Source organism: Macrobrachium nipponense, chromosome 1 (assembly GCF_015104395.2).
Source record: "Macrobrachium nipponense isolate FS-2020 chromosome 1, ASM1510439v2, whole genome shotgun sequence".
Classification (NCBI taxonomy): Eukaryota; Metazoa; Arthropoda; class Malacostraca; order Decapoda; family Palaemonidae; genus Macrobrachium; species Macrobrachium nipponense.
The window spans coordinates 171,260,943-171,283,873 of NC_087200.1; the positions used below are offsets into that span (position 1 = coordinate 171,260,943).

At 37.3% G+C, this 22,931-nt stretch overlaps 1 protein-coding gene across 1 annotated transcript in view; it reads right to left on the bottom strand.

Annotated features, from left to right (window-relative positions):
• LOC135219826 (thyroid receptor-interacting protein 6-like) overlaps positions 1-22,931 on the bottom strand; it is a 195,927-nt gene that overhangs the window by 41,905 nt on the left and 131,091 nt on the right. The window contains 1 exon segment of the mRNA XM_064256924.1: positions 14,158-14,432. Coding sequence (XP_064112994.1) covers positions 14,158-14,432 — 275 coding nt within the window.

Genomic DNA, 22,931 nt, shown 5'->3' on the forward strand with positions numbered 1-22,931 from the left:
ATCCTGTTGTTTTCAACTAATCTCATATTATCAACAAAGTATTAGTTAATGACCAGGTAAAACAAAATGTTAGATACTGGTGTATATAAAATCCCTTGTATCGACTGTGATTAATCATTTAATCACTGGGCATTCCTCCCACAAAATAATTCAACCTAATGTTCTGCCACTTATGGACACCCACATTCGGCTATCTTTAATCATATACTATATAATTCCAGTCATAGTGTCTACTGGAATCTGTCACGCAAACTCTCTGAGAGGAGCGGCCATCCAAATGTAATACGATAGAATTCTCCTTAATTAGATCAACAAACAGTGAAATCTACCAAGCCTCTTGTAACCGAGAGGCAAGCATCTCATCTCGACCTTGTGGCCTGTGTTCTGGAAGATTCTCCAAGTTTACGTGACCTGCTTCTGTATATTGCATAACCCCTCTCAATCTTTTAATCCTTATATCCTGCCCAATAGCAACAGCCGGTGCTAGCGTAAGGCCAGCATAAACTAAAGACAGCACCTTTTAATCCATTTCTTGTTGTTTCATAAATATAACGCTGCTCTTTACTTGAAGTCTCAGAAAACTAAATGCGAAGCCGGTCATGATTTATACTGTGTTCCACTTTTTCCAATATTAGATTTATATCTTCCTCTTCCTTTTTACTCAAGAGAACGATTTCTACGATTTACTGCTTGTTATTAAATCGAAGAAAATTGTCCACTTGAATAAAAAGTAAAAGGAGGATATAAATCCAATGCTGAACATAATGAAACGAGGTTTTACTACCCTAATGCTCTTGGAAAAGCTGTGTGTGAAGAACTATAACTATGTACATAACGGCATGCATACAATCCCACCCCATTACACTTTCGAATACCCCTGAATGTAACTGACTGAGCAAATCTCTGGAAAACATTTTTCCAATCTTAAGCAATGATACGCGATGTTAAGGTACTGACAAGATAAAGGGAGAAGCATCCTTCTCAGGACACAGTAGCGGTAGCATAATTAGTTGTAAATCGGAATAAACACAAAATATATCGAGTTGTCACAAAAATAACAAAAAATTCCCGTTGCAAGGAGGATTTTATATAGAGTACTATCCATAAGTAATGTTCAAATCAAGATAATCAAAGGGAAGCGCACTCTTAATTATACTGAATATTTGTATTCGTATACTGGATTTCCGAATGACGCTGGATGATACCCAGAATGCATGCATAAAAACAAAGGAACAAACACTGGTGAAGAAATACCTCTGTCTCAAGTAGGCAAGACGTAAGATAGAATAACAGTCACTTTCTTTCAAAGAACCAGTTTTACGCTGGTTAACAAAGCGATAAGAATTTTAAACAGGCTATTTTTAAACAAAGGGGAATATGAATTACACATACACACACACACACACACACACATTTAAGGGCGCATACCTCCGCAACCCCCCCCCCCCCCCCCCCCCCCCCCCCCCTCCCCCGAGAGCGCATTTTATTCATCAGATCCGGTTATCTGTCCGTTTGCGGATGGAATCTTAGATTGACAGAACAGATAACCTCCGTCAGACACTGCCATCGAACGCAACAATTGAAGCATGTGTTTCAGTCGTGAGAATGAGTAAACTAAATTGGACACATGTATGGCTACAAAGTTGAAGACCTAACCAACCATTCCATGGCAAAAGGTCCACCTCTCGAGAAAATATTTAAATGAACTCCAATCCATCATTAACATTTGGCGAAAGGCGATGGACAGACGGTGAACGTCCCATTCCCGTCGTACCAAACTGTGAAAGAGTTACAAATAAAAAACACTGTGAAGCTTGAAAAGAAATGATACACATCTGGATGTTCCATTAAATCCTAAGACTTGGCCTACTTGCATCATCACTGTCGTAACATCGTGGTCATCTAAATTTCAACCAATTACAAGGATGATGATGATGATGATGTCCTCCTCACTTACAAGTTCGTAACCCAATATCCGACAAAATCTAACTGCGACGTCTTCCTTCCCTTCTCCACTCAAGGGCAAGCACCTTGTATAGAGCTCGTTTTTTTTTTTCTGATTTGCTTTCACCAACTGAGGTATAGGCATACACATCTTTTCAAGTTCTGTGTTCTCTGGTAGAATTAAAATATTCTTGACGAGTTACATACATGATGCTATGCCCATTTTAGTTTAATCTTTTCATTCCTTCCTTTTCTTAACCCTCAAAATATGAAATTACTTTACCCTCTCTCTCTCTCTCTCTCTCTCTCTCTCTCTCTCTCTCTCTCTCTCTCATGCTAACCGAAGCGCCCCACAGGTCAAAAGTAGCAGCTGAGGCAGCATCAGCAGCCGCAGACAAGCAGCTGAACAGCAAGCTTAGGAGACAGCAGCAGCAGCAACAGCAGCAGCAGACATAGACAGGTAAACCTGTCTAGTCAACCCATCAACCTGCGGAGCTCCAATGCCAACCTGAGGTTACAAAAAGTGAGTGAGTCATCGGTACAGACCTCCAAACCCCTTAACCCACTCGCAAACCCTATCTCGACAACAATAACAAGACCCGAGCAACGCGTGTTTGTCGTACAATTCGAGACCGAAACGCGGTGCCAATCTGGCTACGTAGGTGAATCAAAGGGGAGCGCTACGTCAAAAGCTCGCAGACGATTTTGCAAAATATGTACGATCGTGGCATTGGTCGAGAATGTATTAAGAGAAGAATGTCTCCCTTTTTTATTCGCCTCCGCCTCTTCTGCCATATAAGGTCAAAGGGACTGAGAGGGAGGAGGATGGCAGAAATGCCGCCACTACCCCCACCGCAAGTGTGGACGAGACAGCATGCACGGATGCTAAATTCGAACTCTATCCTTGTGCCCTCATAATCACACGAAATGAACAGATGACAACGCTTCCTTTGTACAGACAATTGTCCTTCTTTACAACAAGGGTTCATGAATCCCACAACCCACCTGAGGCACTCGGCACAAGGCCCTTTTCAGTACAAAACACCACCACCACTGCAACACCACGCTTCCACCATCAAACGCGAGCGCACACAACACCTCGACTGACTACAGGTGGCTCCCTAGACCACATGGCCCCCGACAGCATCCGCCCACCCTCCCGATGTGCCCACGCCCATTGGCCGGACCTCATGAGGTAACTTATGACGTGAACGTTTTCCTTTCTTTTTACTGGTTATTCAGGAGATGACTGTCGTGACGAAATGATGACGACGTCAGTGATCCCAACCACTTATGAAGGATGGTCATGATAATGATGATACTGATGCTGATGCATATGGGCACTACTTGGGACGAACGAACAGGGATTCGCGATCGAAGAGGTTTATGAAGAATGGTTATGCAACATTTAAAGGAACGTCTTGAGATCAAATGATTAAAATATGAAACCACTGTCACAGTTCTTGAACTGCGTTTATATTTTTATAAGAACGATTCGCTCCCTCTGGAGACTCATGGGACAATATCAAAAAGTATAGAAATAATTTTTAGTAATACACTAACTACCACAGACACTAGATACAATAATGAAAACCTAACAGAGCATTATACAAAAATGGACTGTTAAGGATGGGTTTCAACAAAAATGCAACAAATAAAACAAATACTTAGACCAAAGTGAAAACAAAACTTGGGAGCAACTCCTGACCTCTCAGAGCCGAGGGCATCAAGAACCTTGACAAAATGCAACAACATCATGGGCGACCCATATACTCCAAAACACGGTGCTTTCCAGCCATTTTCTCTCTACAGAAATATTTGCTTTAGGAAGAAAGAAAAAAAAAAAACACACAGAGTTCAAGAGAAAAGTCATGGGTGAGTACTTTCCGATAGGGTAAAATGAAAGGATAACCAAGTTAAGAGCAATGACTACCACCAACGGAACAACTTCTCTATCACAAGGCTATGAAAAAAGACCATTTCACCTATTAAAACTAATAACTTCTACCACTTGGATTCAACTTTGATAAACCAATCCATCTCAGATCATGTAACCAACCGCCACTTGATCTTCTAACACCAATCAATTTAATTTTTTTTTAGTCAATCCAAAAAATTCATCTCTGCCTTTAAAGCCAACAAATTCCCACAGCTCTTGTGAGTATCATCCTTTTAGCTTTAAAGACCAACCAGCTCCATCTCGGCTTTCCAACCAATCAATTCCGTCCCGGCTGTTTTACAATTAATCCATACAAATTCAGGTTCCAGAACCAACCAATTCCGTTCAAGCTTTTCAAACTAATCAAATCAGCTTAAGATTCTGCAATAAATCAGTTCTACCACAGCCTCAACAAACATTAAAATCAATCTTCCGTATGCTTATGAATGTCATATGGATTCCAGACCAAACACAAGAACACTCAAGTGAAAAGAATATGGAACTATGCAATGATGCCACAACCCTTGCAGAAATGCCTGCCTTTTCTACTGCAGCAAAAGCATGACTTACCTTCAAACACATTCGCTATATTAGTTGTTGCAAATTATCCCTGTCTTCACGTCAATATCATTTATTTTCAGTAAACAGGGTCTATTCCTGTCCATATCTATCCTAAATTATGTCCTTCTAGATTTCCGACAACTTCAATTTTTATGCTTCTATCGAAACCACGTTTCATTTTTAAAACACATTTTCAGCCACTTGAAGCACAAAAGATAGAAATCCCAAGTTGTTGAAAAAGTAAGCTTTATTAATTTTTTTTCATTTGCAATAATCTGATGTTAATGAGGGAGAGAGAGAAAGGCAACTTTACTGAGTGGTACAGAACTCAAACGTCGCTGACTTCATATATTCCTTTGAAATATGGTCTTACTGTCCCTGTGAACTCCAGATGGGTCAGTGGGATCGTGGCTGAGTGGTACATTGCATTGCTCATGCTGATGGCTGCTGGGAGTGAGTTCGCATTTAAATAATCAGTCACAAGTCCACTCGACTGTAAATACGTAGGTACCAGAATAAGTTAGAGTCAAGAAGGCAAGAGGCTTTTAACTCACCCCTACAGACTTTCTGAGATACCGGAAGGGTGTACCCTTACAAAACAATTACTGTATTACCGAACACGTGTAACACCTTACGAAAGCGCTCGATACTTTTTGTAATTTTCTCCTGGTAGTGGCAAACTATATATATCATATATATATATATATATATATATATATATATAGATATATATAATATCAAATATATATAGTGTGTGGGATTTATCTATATTAGGTACATAAAAAAATGTATTACACATTCGTTACAACTTCTACATAACATCCATACACAAATGATTAATTAGATGAAGCTACCCAAACATACACCACATATTAACACAGTTTCGCACTCGGAAAGGAAGAACGCAATTTCATGAAGCACATAATCAGCCAAAATGGAAACCTCTCTCAATTGCAGCCTTCTCCTCAACATCTTCCACCGGCGCGTTCTATCTTTTGTCTTATCATCATTGAATGAGGAACATGATGATGATGATGATGATGATGATGATGATGATGATGAGGAGGTAGGACGGAGGAGGAGGCCACGCACGGATTAAAAAACACGAGAGGGAGAAGCAGAGATAAAAAAAAAATAAAAAATAAAATCAGGGTGGGACAATGAGAGTAATGACCCTTAAACCTAAATAAAAGTTCTGGTTTGGTTAAATATACATACACATGCACGAGTATAAACTCGTAATTTACGCTTGCTTATATACACACACAAGCACTGATATTTATGAGGTCGGCAATCTCACTTCTTGCCTTTTAACAAATACAACAAATGTTTTCGCCAGAACACACGCAGACAGCAACATATGCAATACATATGACTGAAGAGAGTGAAGGGATCTTAAACTTAATCAAAGTACACATATTCTTTAATATAAACAAAAAGTAATATATCTGCAGCAACTGTATACTCAATAAACAAAAGTGGCATCAAGTGCTTCTATAATTGAAAAAGCAACAAAGCTTCATTAAGAACAACTTCTCATTTATGCGATTCGGAGAGAGAGAGAGAGAGAGAGAGAGAGAGAGAGAGAGAGAGAGAGAGAGAGAGAGAGAGAGAGTTGGGTGTTAATCATTTGACACTAAGGTACATTTGAGTCCAAGGACATTTTGTTAGTCAAATTGTGCTTATCTGCATTTTTTTTTTTTGTCTGCAGGTCTTAATATCGATAAGTTCATTCCCAAAATTAGACTCTTTGGTACCCTTGTCCAGTTATGCCGAAGCAACGCACCAAGAACCCTAACTTGGAGGTGTTTCCTAACTGGAACACGGATGCAGTTATGAAACATCCACGTAAAATCTGCACCTGGGTATTGTGGCTGATAAGAGCTTGAGTTCAAAATTAATTATAACTTGATTTCTGCCGTGTTAATTCAATATCAAAATATCAAAGAAATTAGGTAGGTTGACTTCTAATCTGCCAGGCTAGTAGTAAACGTATAATTGTTCAAGATTTATAAGTTGTAACCCTTTGGGGGAAGAGGCTTCAAGCAAGCAAGAATACCATAACACTAAGAATTTAAAATTTTTCAAACCCAAAATGTGGCACTTACAAATATGGAAACCTATTACTTTTAAACATGTTAGACCTAAGCCATTGCAATATAAAGGCAAAGTGGCAAATGTAATTTCTTGGCAAAGAACGGCAAGAAAAAGACGACGTCTTGACGATGGTATGGGGCAGAGTAAGTAGACAGAGATAGTGGACTAAGAAGTGCACTCAGCACCATCATGAATATTTAAATATCTATGCAAATTAGAAGCTTGTTGGGTGTGAATGTGCTACTTCACAATTACTGCAAGTAAAAAAAATATATATATATATATTTTGTTAAGATTGTGATCTCCCCCCCCACACACACACATACATACATATCCGTTACACTTATGGCAAGACACATTTTAGTGAGCTCTCCCTTACGGTGCAAGACATTATACCTTCTGTGCAAAAATCTTTGAACATCACTGTTTATTCCAAAAGTGGTGAAATGAATTGTTCAAGTAATTTTGAATCGTTAAAAATGAAACTATTTCCGCCGTAAATGTTTGCTTTACCCTTTACAACTCCCTCCCCAAACGCCGGGAGGGGAGGAGGGAGGTAGGACCCAGAATCCTCAGAGGTGAAGTTAGAAAGGTTAGGTTATTACATTCATTGTTTTCCATTTAATTTACCCGTTTTCCCCGGAAATGATTAGCAAATTCGTTAAATTGCATAAAAATACTAGAATCAGAAAACCACCTTTCGCCAGTTTTTGAATTCAACAGAAAGAGCGTAAATATCTATTCTCTTAAGTCGTGTGCCCCTTTAGGAGTGTACTTGCTTCAGCGTCAATGTTTGGCAGTATAATGACATCATCCAGTCCAAACGGAAAGATATCAACGTACTCAGTGCTTGAGGCCTTTTTTTAAACAATGCCTTGGGGCCTTGAAGTACTTTTCTTAAGTCCATTCAGGGGGCCATCGAAATGAGTACAAATATTGACTGATATGAAAGGTTCGCAACGGAATTTAAGATGTTTTCGATATGACCATATCCATCGCTCACGGACAATTAGCACTATCAACAACCTTCTTAAGTCAGGCAAACAATGTCCATGACGGTTTCCGCGGATGTAAGTGAATGAAAACACCGAGATTTCCTCTGAGGCCGATCAGGCTGCACTGTACTGGTGCGTGGGACTGGTGCAGGCTGCAGTATTTTCCTTTGTGGTTCAGTCTATCTGGATGTTCCAAAGTATCACGGTCGTTTCAAGGCATTTCTAAACTGATATGAAACTCAGGGTAGCTGTCGTGAATTCGCTGAATAATAGTTTAGGGGGGAAGAGATGTTACGACAGTTGGATCTACTATCAAACCACAATGCCACACTAGGGGTCAATCGGAATCACCAACCACAATTTAGAACATGCACAAAAAAGCATTGCAAGGAGTTTAAATTACTTTGCTCGCCATGATTTTAACCCATAACGTTATGAATTGTAATTATCTTATCTTAATACTTATATATTCATGTATATATTCATATATATTCATGTATGTATGTTTATGTATATACATACACGTCTTTCCTTTTTATATGTAATGTATATAATCATTACTACTTCTGCATAAGTCATGTCTTAATGCAAGAGCGCATAATGAGACAAAAAATATTTAAATGTTGCATATAATTATGAAAAACAAACATCACAATCAAACAAATACATGACAAACCCTTTAGATAGACTGACGACGAACACAAGCCAAATGTTATGTTATGGATTTCGTTGAGTGAATAAAACACCAAAGATATTGAGCTGGAATCCGTAGAAATGCGATAAAACCGATTAAAAAAAGTAAACATCGACAAACATTTCCCCTTCTCAAAAGTAATGCGACGAAGAGAAAAATCTATAGAGCAAGTTTTTCATAGACTCTCACGACAGAATTGGACGAAATAAAAGGACTTGAAGCACTAAACAACCACAAAGAAAACATAAGAACAACTACAAGAAGTGAAAGTACTTAAGAGAATATTATTGTGAAACATTACCTACCCAACAATAACAGTCACGCTAAAACCTACAGCTTCTAGTACAAAGTTCGGCTTCCTATTCTCAGAATCACTTTTATACAAAAATACCAATTAGCAAAGAACAATACCAGAACAACAATGGATGACTATCAAGCAAAAAGTAATAAATGACAGTGTACCCTCCTGAGGTAACACCATGCCACGGGCCATGAGTGAAGTTGCACAAATAAGGAGTGTCTGCTGACCCTTGAGAGAGAGAGAGAGAGAGAGAGAGAGAGAGAGAGAGAGAGAGAGAGGAGTTGAGGGAGACGAAAAGAGGAGGGCCAGAGGACAAGCAAGGGGGGGTGGTGGGTAAAAACAGAGGAGGAGAGGGAGGGAGGGAGGAGGGGAGGGAGAGGAGGATATTAAGCAAACACAGTGATATGTAATATATAAATAGTTCAAATCTGGCTTGTTATTCAATTACTTCTTAAATAAAGCAATAGCGTCTCTCTTTGCTAAAAATAATAGTTTAAAAACAACTTAATTGTAAAATTAAGGGGCTTAACTTTGCAAATTTACTAAAGACAGCTAAACAAGATTTGACATTATAATATACGTTACATAAAACCTTACTTTCAAGTGTCCAATTAATGCTAAAATTTTAATTACCAAATATTTGTAGCCTGTACAATGCAGAATAGAGCAATGTTATAATTCAGGTTCTTTATTAAAACACATAAATGAAGGTGAATGCAGGGTAGAAGGGAGACGGCCATCAATGTCGTCTATTTTATTTACGGATGCAAAAGATGACAAGCATCTTGATGACACAGCCCGAGACCTGTGGTCTGAAATCATAGAAGAGGAGTTAGTTCAGTTACGAAGGGAGGAGGAAGTTCAGAAACGGTTCAAGTAAACTAAGTACTACGTATAACTCAAGTGGTCTTAACCAAACAAGGGCATTTTCACGAAAAGCGAAGCCACAGGAAGACGGCGTAAGTACCGACCCGCGTAGGACTCAACTGACGTCAGAACGCGTAGGAATAAGATAACATTCCCTATGATTTATTTGAAGGGGCGGGGTCAGGTCTTCCCGAGGTTGTTACGCATACCTGCTTGGCTCTGTTACGCAATTAGTTAATCGAGACTTCGACCACATACATCATAAACTTAACTCACATGCAATGAAAACAGGTTAATGGATATCTACTCTAGGTATGTGCGTGTGGATGGTATATTTGTGATATCAATAAAATACATCTTTCAAGCAGAAAAAAATAATATTCGCGCTAAAACACCTACAAAATAATTACTGAATTTGTGCTTCATATCAGTACTAATAATGTTTTCAGTAACATCAAACTTTACCCAAAAATTGTGATTTATTTCCATAAACAAATTCGGTAGAAGAAGACTCTCTCTTGCCGAAAAGTGAAGTGTCAAAACTGGGGAACCATCACCTTAATCAGAACACTAATGCTCTCCCTCACTTCTCGCGTCTGATGGCCCTTTGGTCCCACATTTCTACAGTACTATCAGACTGAATTTGATCAAATTTCCTGTACGAGATAAGAATGGCGTACCCTTTGTACATCCAATCATTTACCATTAGTTCTAAAAGACAAGAACACCATATGCACGTATCAGTTATTTTATGAGTGAAAAACGATGACCGATTCAGGGCTAAGATCTTTACTAAATTTTACGGATCTGGCCTGAAACAATGAAAAATATTCATATACAGTTTCAACTGAAATGTCACTGGGGCAGTTTTAATAATAGTAATAATAATAATAATAATAATAATAATAATAATAATAATAAAATAATAATAATAATAAAAACAGAACCACGATTTTAGAATGACAACCTATACGCCGAAGTAATGATTCTATTTCTTAACCTTGAATAAATATCAAACGTTGACTCGGTGTAGAGAAGCGTTTCTTTCCCCCACACGTTGGTATCCCTGACAAGAAAACGAAATTTTGGAACCAAAACCAATAGGCTTTATACAGCAGGTGAGAGCGACCACAAAACAGAGACCTGCCACTCTTCTTCGACCAACCACAATCTGCGACTTAATCTTAAGATCATTAAAAAATACGTATAAAAAAGGATGCAAGGGAACTGAAGATGGGATGGGGGGGGAGGGGGGGGGGGGGGGGGGGGGGGGGGGGACGTAAAAGTAGTATGAGGATGGGAGGGCCCCCCTGTGACAATGACCCCAGCCTATAGAGGATCCTCCTCTCTCCAAGGCCCCTTGTGAGGATCTGTGGTTGTGCGTGGCCTTGTGGCACTGCCTAACATGGCCCTGTGAATAAGGGCACACACCCTTTCGCCATCCCTCCATCCCTCCCCTCCCAACCTTACCCTCCTTCTCCCTCGTTTTCCTCACAACATGGGTTAAACCCAAGAGCCTTGTGGACAGCCTACACGTTCACGAATATAGAGAAATGCGTTATTTGCTTCCTTACGTTCTCAATGACTTAAACGTAAAGGGCAACAGGACCATCATCTACAGTAGTACAAAGTGCTCAATTTCCAGAATTATCAGCCCCAAGGAAAGTCTTTTGTAGTAGGTATCATTATCCAATTTGACTGACGGTAAAATTAGGTTCTCTTTCTCTCTCTCTCTCATACATATATATACGTATATGTATATATATACATACATACATGCATACATACACACACACACGCTCGTAATCCTCCCCGGTAATCCTCCTCCTCTCTCCTCTCCCTTTCCTCCTCCTCTTCTTCCTCCCTCCTTCCATCCTGTCATCGTCTCTCTCTCTCTCTCTCTCTTCGCTCTCTCTCTCTCTCAATATTATATATATAGATATACGAGATATATAATCTATATATATATATATAATATATATAGGTATATATGTATATATATATATATATAATATATATATATCTACACGACACCATCAATAACCACCACTTCTTGTCATCAGGGGTAATGATTACCGGACTCTGGGATGTAACGTTTTCTGTTACTTATATTTCTAAAATTTTTGGCAGGGTCACTCACAGTTTAATCTGTCAAATCCCCTGCTTATGGTTTCAATCACCTCCGTAAACCAGTTTTCAGTGTCTTGTCAACTCTTTTCTTATTCGAGTGGCTGGCACGACTACAAATGTTCCTATCCAAAATTCTATCAGTCTCTCAGGGATCTCTTCTTCCATCTAACACTTTCTCTCGCATCGATATACTACTTCCTTGGGTCCTTCCTCTTCTACCTCTCTCAGGTGCAGAAGATTCTACTCGACACACACAACCCTCTCTCCCGTTTCAGCCCTCTCCAGAAACTTAGTTTTCACTCTTACTGCATCTTGTGCAAAGTTATTAATAAGGACCTGGATACTACCTCTGAAGATTATTTTTTATGCTCACAAGACCAAATTTCTTACTCTCCCTATATCATTTAGTCTTCAATCTTCATCATTTTGAATTTAGAAATAATAAAATGACTTGTAAGGATTACACAATAGGTCTTTTAAAAAAGCTTTTTAATTTTTTTTTTTACCGAAAATTTGACAGTCACTGTATGATGTTTTGCTTTGACATCCCATGAGACTACATGAAATAATTCTTGATGAATCATAATCCAGTAATCTGTACTTTTGTTTATTCATTTAAACTACGTCAAAATATGCCCCTCTCGTCATTTTTACTGATGTTATTGTAGGCGTTGTTCTCGTGATTATAGTATACGCCTTACACACTTTTCTCATTGTACATATCAAGCTTCATAGTCATATGCATCGGCTCCCTCTCCCCACCAACACACACACAGTCATAAATTCGAGGGCCAACTGTATAACTGCTAAAATCTGGAATTCTCTACACTTTTCAGATTTTCTTGAATTATCTAACCGGCCTCTTCTCATGATATGGGCATGAAGGATATTATCATTATTTTACGATAAACGTACATGCTTGCATACATACATACATACACGTACATGTATATACACAAACATACACACACATATGTGTATATGAGTGTACGTGTATATATGTATGCATATATACTAATTGTAAAAAGAAAAAAATGATAATGTCTTTTACGGCCATGTCTTGAGAAGAGGCTGGTTAGATTTGTATGATGGACTTTGGTTCATTTTATTTGTGCCGGACGAGTAAGGAATTAAATGGCAGAATGTATTAACACAAATATTCAATTGGAACTGGCAAAAAGAAAAGCTCTCTCTCTCTCTCTCTCTCTCTCTCTCTCTCTCTCTCTCTCTCTCTCTCTCTCGAAAAAACACAAAGAACTGATTAGTCCGTGTGTAGTAGCACAAAAACTAAAGGACGTAACAGTGCTGCCTCTAGACTCCTAGAGCCATCGTAGAATCTGCATTATGAAGTCCAGGTCTATTTCGTCTTGACCGTGGTCTAAGGGTCTTGACCCTATTCTGCAAAACATGTGTTCGCAGATGTAAAAGAAATACTTGAGATTATCAACAATTCTTATTAATGTCCTTGGACTTTCCTTGGTGAACCCATTACCTGGGCTAACCCAAGGTAGCTGTTCCTAATCTGACGACCAATCTATGGATACACTAAAGTTTTTTTTATATTCATTGAATCATTACCTATTTTATTTTTAGAAACAAGCTATATTTTAACTGTTTTTCTCTTAAATGATGTTTGCTAGAGAATTCCTGTGGAGTTCGTATACAGTAAGGAATCCTTACCGTATACGGAGTCACAGTTTCATTTTCTTCGGGGTAATTGAAAAAAAATTGTGTGTATAAACAAATGAATTTTTGTCACTTTGTCACATACACATGTATTTCTTATTCACAAATATTAAGGGAAAATATTGTTTAATATCAAATTCACCAAATCTTCAAGATAAATTTGACCCAATGGGAATTGTAATTGATTCTGTTGTTTCTACACCAGGCCACGGTTGGAATTCTCGCTAACGCATGCACACACTCATCACTTATAATTCCCTTTGGGTGTAACTTATTCTAAAGACCTTCCTAATTCTCATTTGACATCTTAAAGGGAAAACAACGTAGAAACATCGTTTTGAAGATAAACAATACTGGGACTTTTGAGTCAGCGCTATATTCTTCAAAAAGTAATAAGCCACAATAAAACGAGCAAATAGCCCAAAAAGACCGTTCATCTACCAACAGCTCACTGTGTAGTACTTAGTACACGCGTAAGCATCAGTGTACGGCAAAGATCCAGGGAAAAAATTATATATATATATATATATATATATATATATAGCCATAATTTATATTATAATATATATATATATATAATAAAAAGGCAGAAAGAAAGAAAAATAAAAAAAATGTCCTTATGGGGAGAAGCACATTCCAAGAACAACTGAAGTGATTTAAACCACTAAAAAATTCAATGTATTCGAAAGTACCATTCTTACGGAACGCAATATGGAATTCTCTGTTTCCACTTTGTCGCGCGATGCTGTTGTTTTAGATTTAGCTGGCCGTATGCCAGCACGGGCTCTTGCTCACAAAGCAGCCGGTAAAATTGTGGCGCGATTCCTTTGACTTTCAGACTTCCAGAGAATCTTGTGCGCTTCATTTCGCTCTTGGAAAAATGACGATTATGACACCGACCTTTGACGGATAAGAAATAAAGGAAAAGAATCCATCAACTTACGGTGTGTGACTGAGGAGCGTACGTTGCATAGCCGGATCCACTTTGTTGCTGTTGTTGTTGCTGCTGCTGCTGCTGCTGCTGCTGCAGGTGATGCTGCGGAGGAGCGCCGTTGTGGTGCTGCTGTGGGTGTGTCCCCGTGGAAGAGGGCGTGGCCCTCCGGAGTTCCGAGTACGAGGAGGAGACGGGAGAGGGAGGCGAAGGTGGAGGTGGACCTTCGTCAGGAGGAGGAAGCGGGAAGTCTTCGTCAGGGCCGTAAGAGGTGTACTGCGACACACCTGGGAAAAGAAAACGATTCCATTTTATAAAAAAGGAATTTTAAAATGCGCATGAGAGAGAGAGAGAGAGAGAGAGAGAGAGAGAGAGAGAGAGAGAGAGAGAGAGAGAGAGAATTTCAATCGTTACAGGCACCACGAAATTTGCCTGATGCCCATTTTACAGTCAAGGTCAATTAACAGCTGAAGTGATGTGAATGCAACAGACACTGAAGACATCAAAAGACGGAATTTCCATTGATGAGGGAACCTCTGAATATCGACAGAAACACTGGCCTTCATTACAACTAAAATCAGGGACCTTGAGAGACCCACTTCTCAATTTTTTACGTCTTAGACGATGCGGATATTTGTGGCAATAATTGAGGTTGCTACACTTAGTGGCCTTATGCCAAGTGGTGACCTAATATACAATATTCTTAAAACCTGAACTGCACCACACGGATGTCCGAAGTACAATACCCTAACTGTATTAGCAGTAACCATTATCTTATTTGTTATTATATACATATATATATATTATATATATACATATACATAAATATGCATGCTTGATTTATATTCATGCTACTCCATTTGTAGTTACCTAATCCTACTTTTATCCTTCTTAGCCATGCGCTTTCCGGCTTGTTCCATACAAACGTCTGCTTTTTATGAATAATAAACATAGAAGTAAAAGAGGTAGATAATAAAACAAAAGTATCAAAAGTCTACAAACATGAAATATTGTTAGCGAAGATACTTGATAGTTCAAGAATACTGAAGAATATTAAAGCACATTAAGGTTCCTATACAAAGCATTAGTCTTGTTCAACCTCATAAAATAAATGTTATGCAGCAATGGCTTCAACCACAAACAGATCTGAGAAAAGTCGATTCGACTTGATTTCATATCAGGAATTCTATTGGTAGTATGTGCATTTGCTGGTCAATGAAAGATATTATGCATATACTATATCTATAGGTGTACACATGCATGTCAACCTAATATCTTGAATATACAAGTAAACAAGCAAACTATCACTAGAACTTTCCAATAGAGAATCAAATCCAAATAGAAAATCCCTCGTTTTTCTGCTAACCCTGTCGTGCATTGCAGGCTTCTGAAATTTGTAGTTCAAAGGACTTGGCAAGCAGAGAGACGCTTCAGAAATACCCAGGTGGGATACAATTTTTTTCAGGGACTGAAGAAACAGTGAAACAATAGTATTTTGTTTGCTTTCTTCGAGGTGAATATTCCTGGGCGTTTCCACTGAATGTAGCAAGTGTGTCATGCAAGTTTCGGTTTAATGGAGCGTATGAAAGATTTGCAAACCGGGAAATCATTCTTAAACAAGGAAATAAGCAACAGCGATGATAATACACAAACACGCGGCTTCGGAAACCTCATACCTGAATATCAGTTACTTAGCATTGAAGGCTAAAAAGTGAATTCTTCCCTTCTAAAGGAAAAAAAGGCTGAATAATAATAATAATAATAATAATAATAATAATAATAATAATAATAATAATAATAATCATAATATAATAATAATATAATAATAAAATACTATAATAATCCTAATACAATAAATAATAATAATAATAAGAAATAATAAAATAATAATAAAATAAATTAATTAATAATAATAAATAATAATAATAATAATAATAATAATAATAATAAAGCTTCCACTATCGCATAATATTTTAAGAGAAAAAAAAAGGGCAATTTTCAAATCTAACTGAACGGAAACAGAATTTTACATTTCTACCAGCACATATTTTCAACTGAACTACATTCTTGTGTATGTGAGCCTGGCCAAGCCGCATCTTACGGGAAAGCAGAATTATTATATAAAAAAAAAATCAAGTTCAGAGGGCATTGTGGCCATTACAAAACACACACATACACACACACACACACACACACACACACACATATCTGAAATACTGTACACGAACAATTTACCTGACGTACAAAATTTTCCGCGCAATGTTTTGATAGCAGTTTTGGACATAAAGAACCAGAGCTCCATGAAGATGAGACACGCTCACATTAATTGCAACTTGATTTCTCTATAAGAGCGAAATGGAATTTGTTTGAAATTCAGTAAATTAAACTGGGTGTTTTTATGTGTCGGAGTATTTTTCACATTCTGTGGGAAAAATATATTCTAAATTAAACACATTTGTTTTTGCAGAAGGCAGCTTAAATAAAAAGGTGGGATTAAAATACAGTAGACTGCTAAACTGTCCAAAATGATATACAGCTACAGATTGTGACAAGGAAATAAAATAAATGTTCTCGTAACATTTCCGTAATAAAACCTTAAGCAAAAATAAAAGAAAATCACGAACTCATTTCACACAAATACACATACAAACATCAACCACACACACACACACACACACACACAACACACATACATATATATATATATATATATATAATATATATATATATATATATATATATATATATATATATTATATATATATATAATCACAAAATAGCTCACTTATTGTAAAAACAGGAAAAAAAAGAGAGAAAACTTCCAAAATTTAACCAATTGTTGCCGGTAACGAAGCTCATTTTGAAAATATTTCCTTAACTTCTCACGTAACATTTTTTCGTAAATCGACTCCTTCTGGAGTTCAAAATTTCCAGGCCATTACAAAACCAAGCTGGATCACCAATGGGGTTAATGACAACCACCAAACCAAAACAACATTACAATCTTCTTTACCTTCCGTTTTCTTTCTCTCAATACCGAAGGTCTAAAACGCTAAAACGTGATACCTCAAGGGACTGACAAGAAACCCAGAAGTATGACTAAGAGATCTTGTTACAATAATGCGGTTGATTCTTTCCAAGACAGTACTTTTCTTCGTTCCTCCCTCGGACTGAATCGCGGCAAGAAACATAGAGCAAGGCGTTGCAATATACATTGAGGCGCGACTTGACCAGCTGTGAAGAAACAAATTCATTCTCTCTCTCTCTCTCTCTCTCTCTCTCTCTCTCTCTCTCTCTCTCTCTCTCTCTCTCTCTCAACAACTCATTGTAAAGTTATTTCACACGCAACAACAAAGGGACTCACTCACTCTCTCTAAACAACACACTGTAAAAAGTTATTTACTTGCAACTACAAAGAGACTCTCTCTCTCTCTCTCTCTCTCTCCTAACAACGAACTGAAAAGCGATTTAACAAGCAACAGCAAATAGAACAAACACCAGCACAAAAGAATAACAGCCTCTAACACCGGTGCAAAGGTCTTGCTATTGCAGAGGGGAGGCGAGATTATTCGGGCAGGTAACATGGGCAGGCGGCAGACGGGGCAGGTCAATGGGGAGGGCATTCTCACTCGCCCCATAAAAACAGCACCTTCATCTCCTCCCTTATCAATTCAACACGATACCCTGGGGTCTGGGCATCACGGGGTTTTATTGATCTGAAACAGCATGACAGCTTAATTCCGTCGGTGACACGGGGTATTTGGAGTCAGAAAGGGGAGATGATGTAATTAGTCGTCATGAGAGATTTTATACAGTTAATAAGCATGAGCACGCGCGCGCGTAGATACGTACATACACTTATATGCATTATGTATACATTATCCAATATTTACACACACACACATATCTATATATATATATATATATATATATATATATATTATATATATATATATATGTGTGGTGTGTGTGTGTGTGTGTGTGTGTGTGTGTGTGTGTGTTTGTGTATTTGTTTAAACTCCAAAGGTGTTCATACATAAATTCGACATAATTTTGTATAACGACAAGGTTTACTTACAGAGGTTGGTCAAATGCAGCAAAGTGGCTAATTACAAAATTAAGAAGTTCAACAATAATACTCGCATCTGAGAAGTGAAAATATTGCTATCTCAGTTATAAAAAGGTTTTCTAATTATTTTCTTCAGAAAATATAATTCAATTTTCAACATTTCTTTTAAGTAACCGGGTAACGCAAGAACAACTTGAGTACAATATTATTATTATTATTGTTGCAAGAAAGGCAACCCAAAGCGATAATAATAATAATAATAATAATAATAATAATAATAATAATAATAATAATAATAATAATACTAATAATAATAATAATTCCAGCTTCGACACCAACCATGCTCTCACATGCAATAAGAAACAAGATTCTTGCAGCATTGTCCCTTCCTATGAACTACTGCAACCTTATAAGCTCAACGTCGCTGAAATCCCATTGCTGTACTTGTGGTTTTATATATATATATATATATATATATATATATATATATATATATATATATATATATATATATAACTACACGTTGAAAAAAAAAAATCTAGTGAGCGAATTGTACCTAAACTAAAAATTCACATGGATGCGAACTTCTGAACAGATACAGCAATAAAATTTTTACTCAAATATATATTAAATAAGTGGATTAAGACCATTAACAGAACCTACGGCGGCTTAGCGGTGACCCCAGGCATCAACTAAGGGCATATCTCCCACTATATACTTCGCTAATGAAACTCCTTCTGTCATTCACTGCTTGATAAGGGTGGAAGTTAGTTCACCGAAATATACGTATAGTCCTTAGCTTTAAACCAGAGTAGTTTAATGGGCCTTTTATACTTGAGACGTATCCTGTTTTAACTGAAGGATTTATTAACACACACGCACACATATAATGTGTACCTATGTGTGTTTTATACACATAAGATACGAAAATACTCCTCGTAGATAAAAGCACATCGTTCCCTAGTTGGCCACAGACTTCAAACAAGTATCCTAAATAAGTAGCTCATGCTCCCATCAAGAAGTGGGCCCCACGCATAAACAATAATGTTGATAAATGGTACCAGATTACTGATTCACCAGCGTTGCTTATTAGTGAAAAAGGGGGGGTAGGGGCTGCAGCATCAAAACTTTTAATTAAAAGTTCATCCTGCATGGTCCTTAATGAATGGCACAGCATATCAACGAAGTAGTAAATCTGACAGATTCAATATCAATTAAAAAAATCTACCGTATGCTAACCATAATTTCAAAATGTTGACCCCAGTGTTCGCATTTACAAACACAACTACTTTAAGCTGAATACACGTGAAGAAAAAAAAAAGCAGAGACATTTGTTTACGCCAAAGCCGTGAAGCTTCAAAATATTGGCTGAGCGCCAACGGTGACACGTTGAATCCTCCGTAATACATTAAAACCGGTCCGCACAAAAATTGATGATGAACCTCATGCACAGCAACAGTTAAGATGAGGGAAATGCATTATCAGTTACGAGCCCTGCATTGGGTAAAACAGAAACTTCACGGCTTTTTGAAGTGTTCCTCTTTGCTACAATATAATTCAAGTCCTTGATGATGGCACTCTCTCTCAACGCTTACAAGACGCACTAATGAATATGAAGAATTAGTTACGCCCAATCTAATGAACGAGACACATTTTCAAACATTTATGCTAATTAAAATAAATACGTAATTTCCTACTTTGAGTAGATTAGATGTGTAGGAAATCTTTTATCATCCATCATTATCATTACGAGCTCATATGTCAAGAATACTAAGCATTTGAAAAACAAAATTTTATTAAATATCTTTCCTGGATGTGGAATAGCAAAATCAATACAAGCTACTGTAAACTGCAGATCAGATTGATACAGGAGAGCAATTTTGAAAATGACATAAACCTAATACGACATAAAAAAAAAAAGGATCATCGTTCTTAAACAGAATATATATAGAATCAATGTCCATAAGACGGGACAAGAAACACACTGATTGGAAGAAGACAAAATTCGCTACTGAGATCAAACTTACATGAGATGTCCATGCAAGAAATTTCAGAGATATTCTACACAAATCGTAATTACAAATGTTAAGTAAAAAAGAAAACACGACTTTAAACAAGTCTGTTTGAAAGATGTTGGTCTGCAATTCGTAGAAGTCATGAAGCATGTGGCAATAACACAATCACCTTTGTAAGTGCAAGAAGCCCTCCAAACAATACTGAAGTTTCCTGGCTAAATTAGATATAGTTATCACTGCTGAGTAACAAAGAGATCTCGTAACTGAAAATAACACACAATACCGCCAAGGCACGAAAGAATCATTAATCACCGTTACTCTTGGAGTGAATCATGATGTATAACGTACCAGATCACCCCGTCACAAGTGTTGTTCTACAGAGTTCAGCCTCATACCTTAGTGAACACAGAGCTTGTTTTATCTGCTTTTCCACTCCCCTTTTTAAAGATCTCTCTCTATCTCTCTCTCTCTCTCTCTCTCTCTCTCTTCTCTCTCTCTCATATATATATATATATATATAATATATATATATATATATATATATATATATATATATATATATATATATATATATATATATATATATATATATTTTCCAAATGACACTAAAAGATATGTTTTCAATTACAGGCTAAATATGAATAAAGGGCAAGTACATCTTGTTATAATTTTTTTGCACTAATTACATCACAGTGGCTTCATTTCACATTCAGGAAGCAGGTAACTGAAACTGAAAGACACTCAGGTGATTTATTCAATGTCTTAAGAATAAAACGTTTTATTCAAGTTTGAAGGAGAGTTACAAACAACAACAACAACGAGAACTTGGACTTTAATTTATTTCCGCCATAACCTCCTCATAAGCTCGAGAGGGCTGCCGCCCAAAACCACACTAAATCAACCCCTAGACCTTTGAAGCTGACGTTAATGAAGGCGGCCTTCCTTAGCTTTGAAATAAAATGAAAGAAAAATTAACGTTCTGACTTATTACAGGCAATTTTGAATCAGAAAGATTTTTTTTTTATTCCCAGCGCTATACCTTCAATATATGTACTACTATATCTGCATACTACTCTTAAGAGTCCGGAATTGCCTCCAGGCTTTAAAAGGATTGCACCACATGAATTCCATTATTTGGATATAATGAAACACGACCTTGTCATCTCAGACATTTCCTGGTTTACACTTTTTTAATTCATTTTCCTAATATAGAATATATATATATATATATATATATATATATATATATATATATATATTTGTGTGTGTGTGTGTATTTTAAAACTGATTAATTAAAATTTTATTTACAAATAACATTTAATATTACTTATGCAATTACACCTAACGTGTTGCTATTCAAATTTTGTCTCACTCAATATGCTAAAGCCTCTATTTCCCGAAATTAATTTAACGCACCCAAATACCTTCAAATTTACAAATTGAGCTATCATACAAGATGAATGAAAATTCAGTTTCTAAATGCAATCCAAAATCATTTTCGAGATATGATTTCATTCGATTCATCTCGATCCTAACACATTACTGAAACCAACAGTGTCTCCTGCTGCTCTCTCTCACTGACGTCTGTTGTTGCTCCCCTCGGGTAGAGACGGACTCCACTTCCCCTCTGCTAATTCTAATGCCTTTCGCTCGTTAGCAGACGAAAACAGTAGCCTTCTTTGAACACGATCCACGAGAATTCCGTAAAATGAACAAAAGCCGGTTTTGTCAGGAGTCGTGATATCGCTTTACGGTTCCGCTACGCACGAGGAAGGGGAGAGAGAGAGAGAGAGAGAGAGAGAGAGAGAGAGAGAGAGGAGAGAGAGAGAGGTTTGAGTACTCCATGCAGATTAACACGAAAATGTTCAACATGTACAATATATATCTATATATATATATGTATATATGAGAGAGAGAAATGACTGTATGTAATACAATTTTTTTCAAATCATCAACTCATTACCTTCACGAACTCCTTCAACATAAAAACAGGACTTCAACTACAAAGAAGCATCAAATGCGGACAATAAGAAACATCTACATGTATTGCTAAACGAGCAATATCTTTTGGCAAATTGTGCCGTCTTGCCGCCCCATATGGGCACCAAAAGGCACTAATGATGTCACTATGGTCAAATTTTCTGTTATACGACACCGGCATTATTGTTCATTCTAGTGGCAATTATCTATAGCCTTAGCTGAGATATATATATAATAATATCAGCTTTCGTAAATTTGTTACTTCGTATATGATAATTCTTTTACACTTTTAATAACTTTTCTACATTCGTATACAGCACTGTAACTCACATGTTATGAATTCAACTAATATTAAAGGAAAAAAAAACTTTTTCCCGAAGACTACACATACTGGTCCATCAAGCCTGTACTGCGTTCACTCGTTTACAAGGGCTTCACTTGGGGCCGGATCGGGCAGACTTCTCCCAGAATTTTACCACTCAAAGATGCTGGTGTTTGGCAGTGAAATAACGAACATCGGCGACTTCAATTTTGCCAGTGATAATTTCTTTACATGTTTTCGACCGGCATCAAAAAGATACCAGAAAATTTGCCCGTTTGACGGTGATGAATTCTGCGGGTAAGATTTAAAAAAGGAAAAGCAACTCAATTACACCAGTTTATGAACATCTGTGCTAACAGACACATGCACCACCAACTCACAGCGATTTCTTGAAACATGA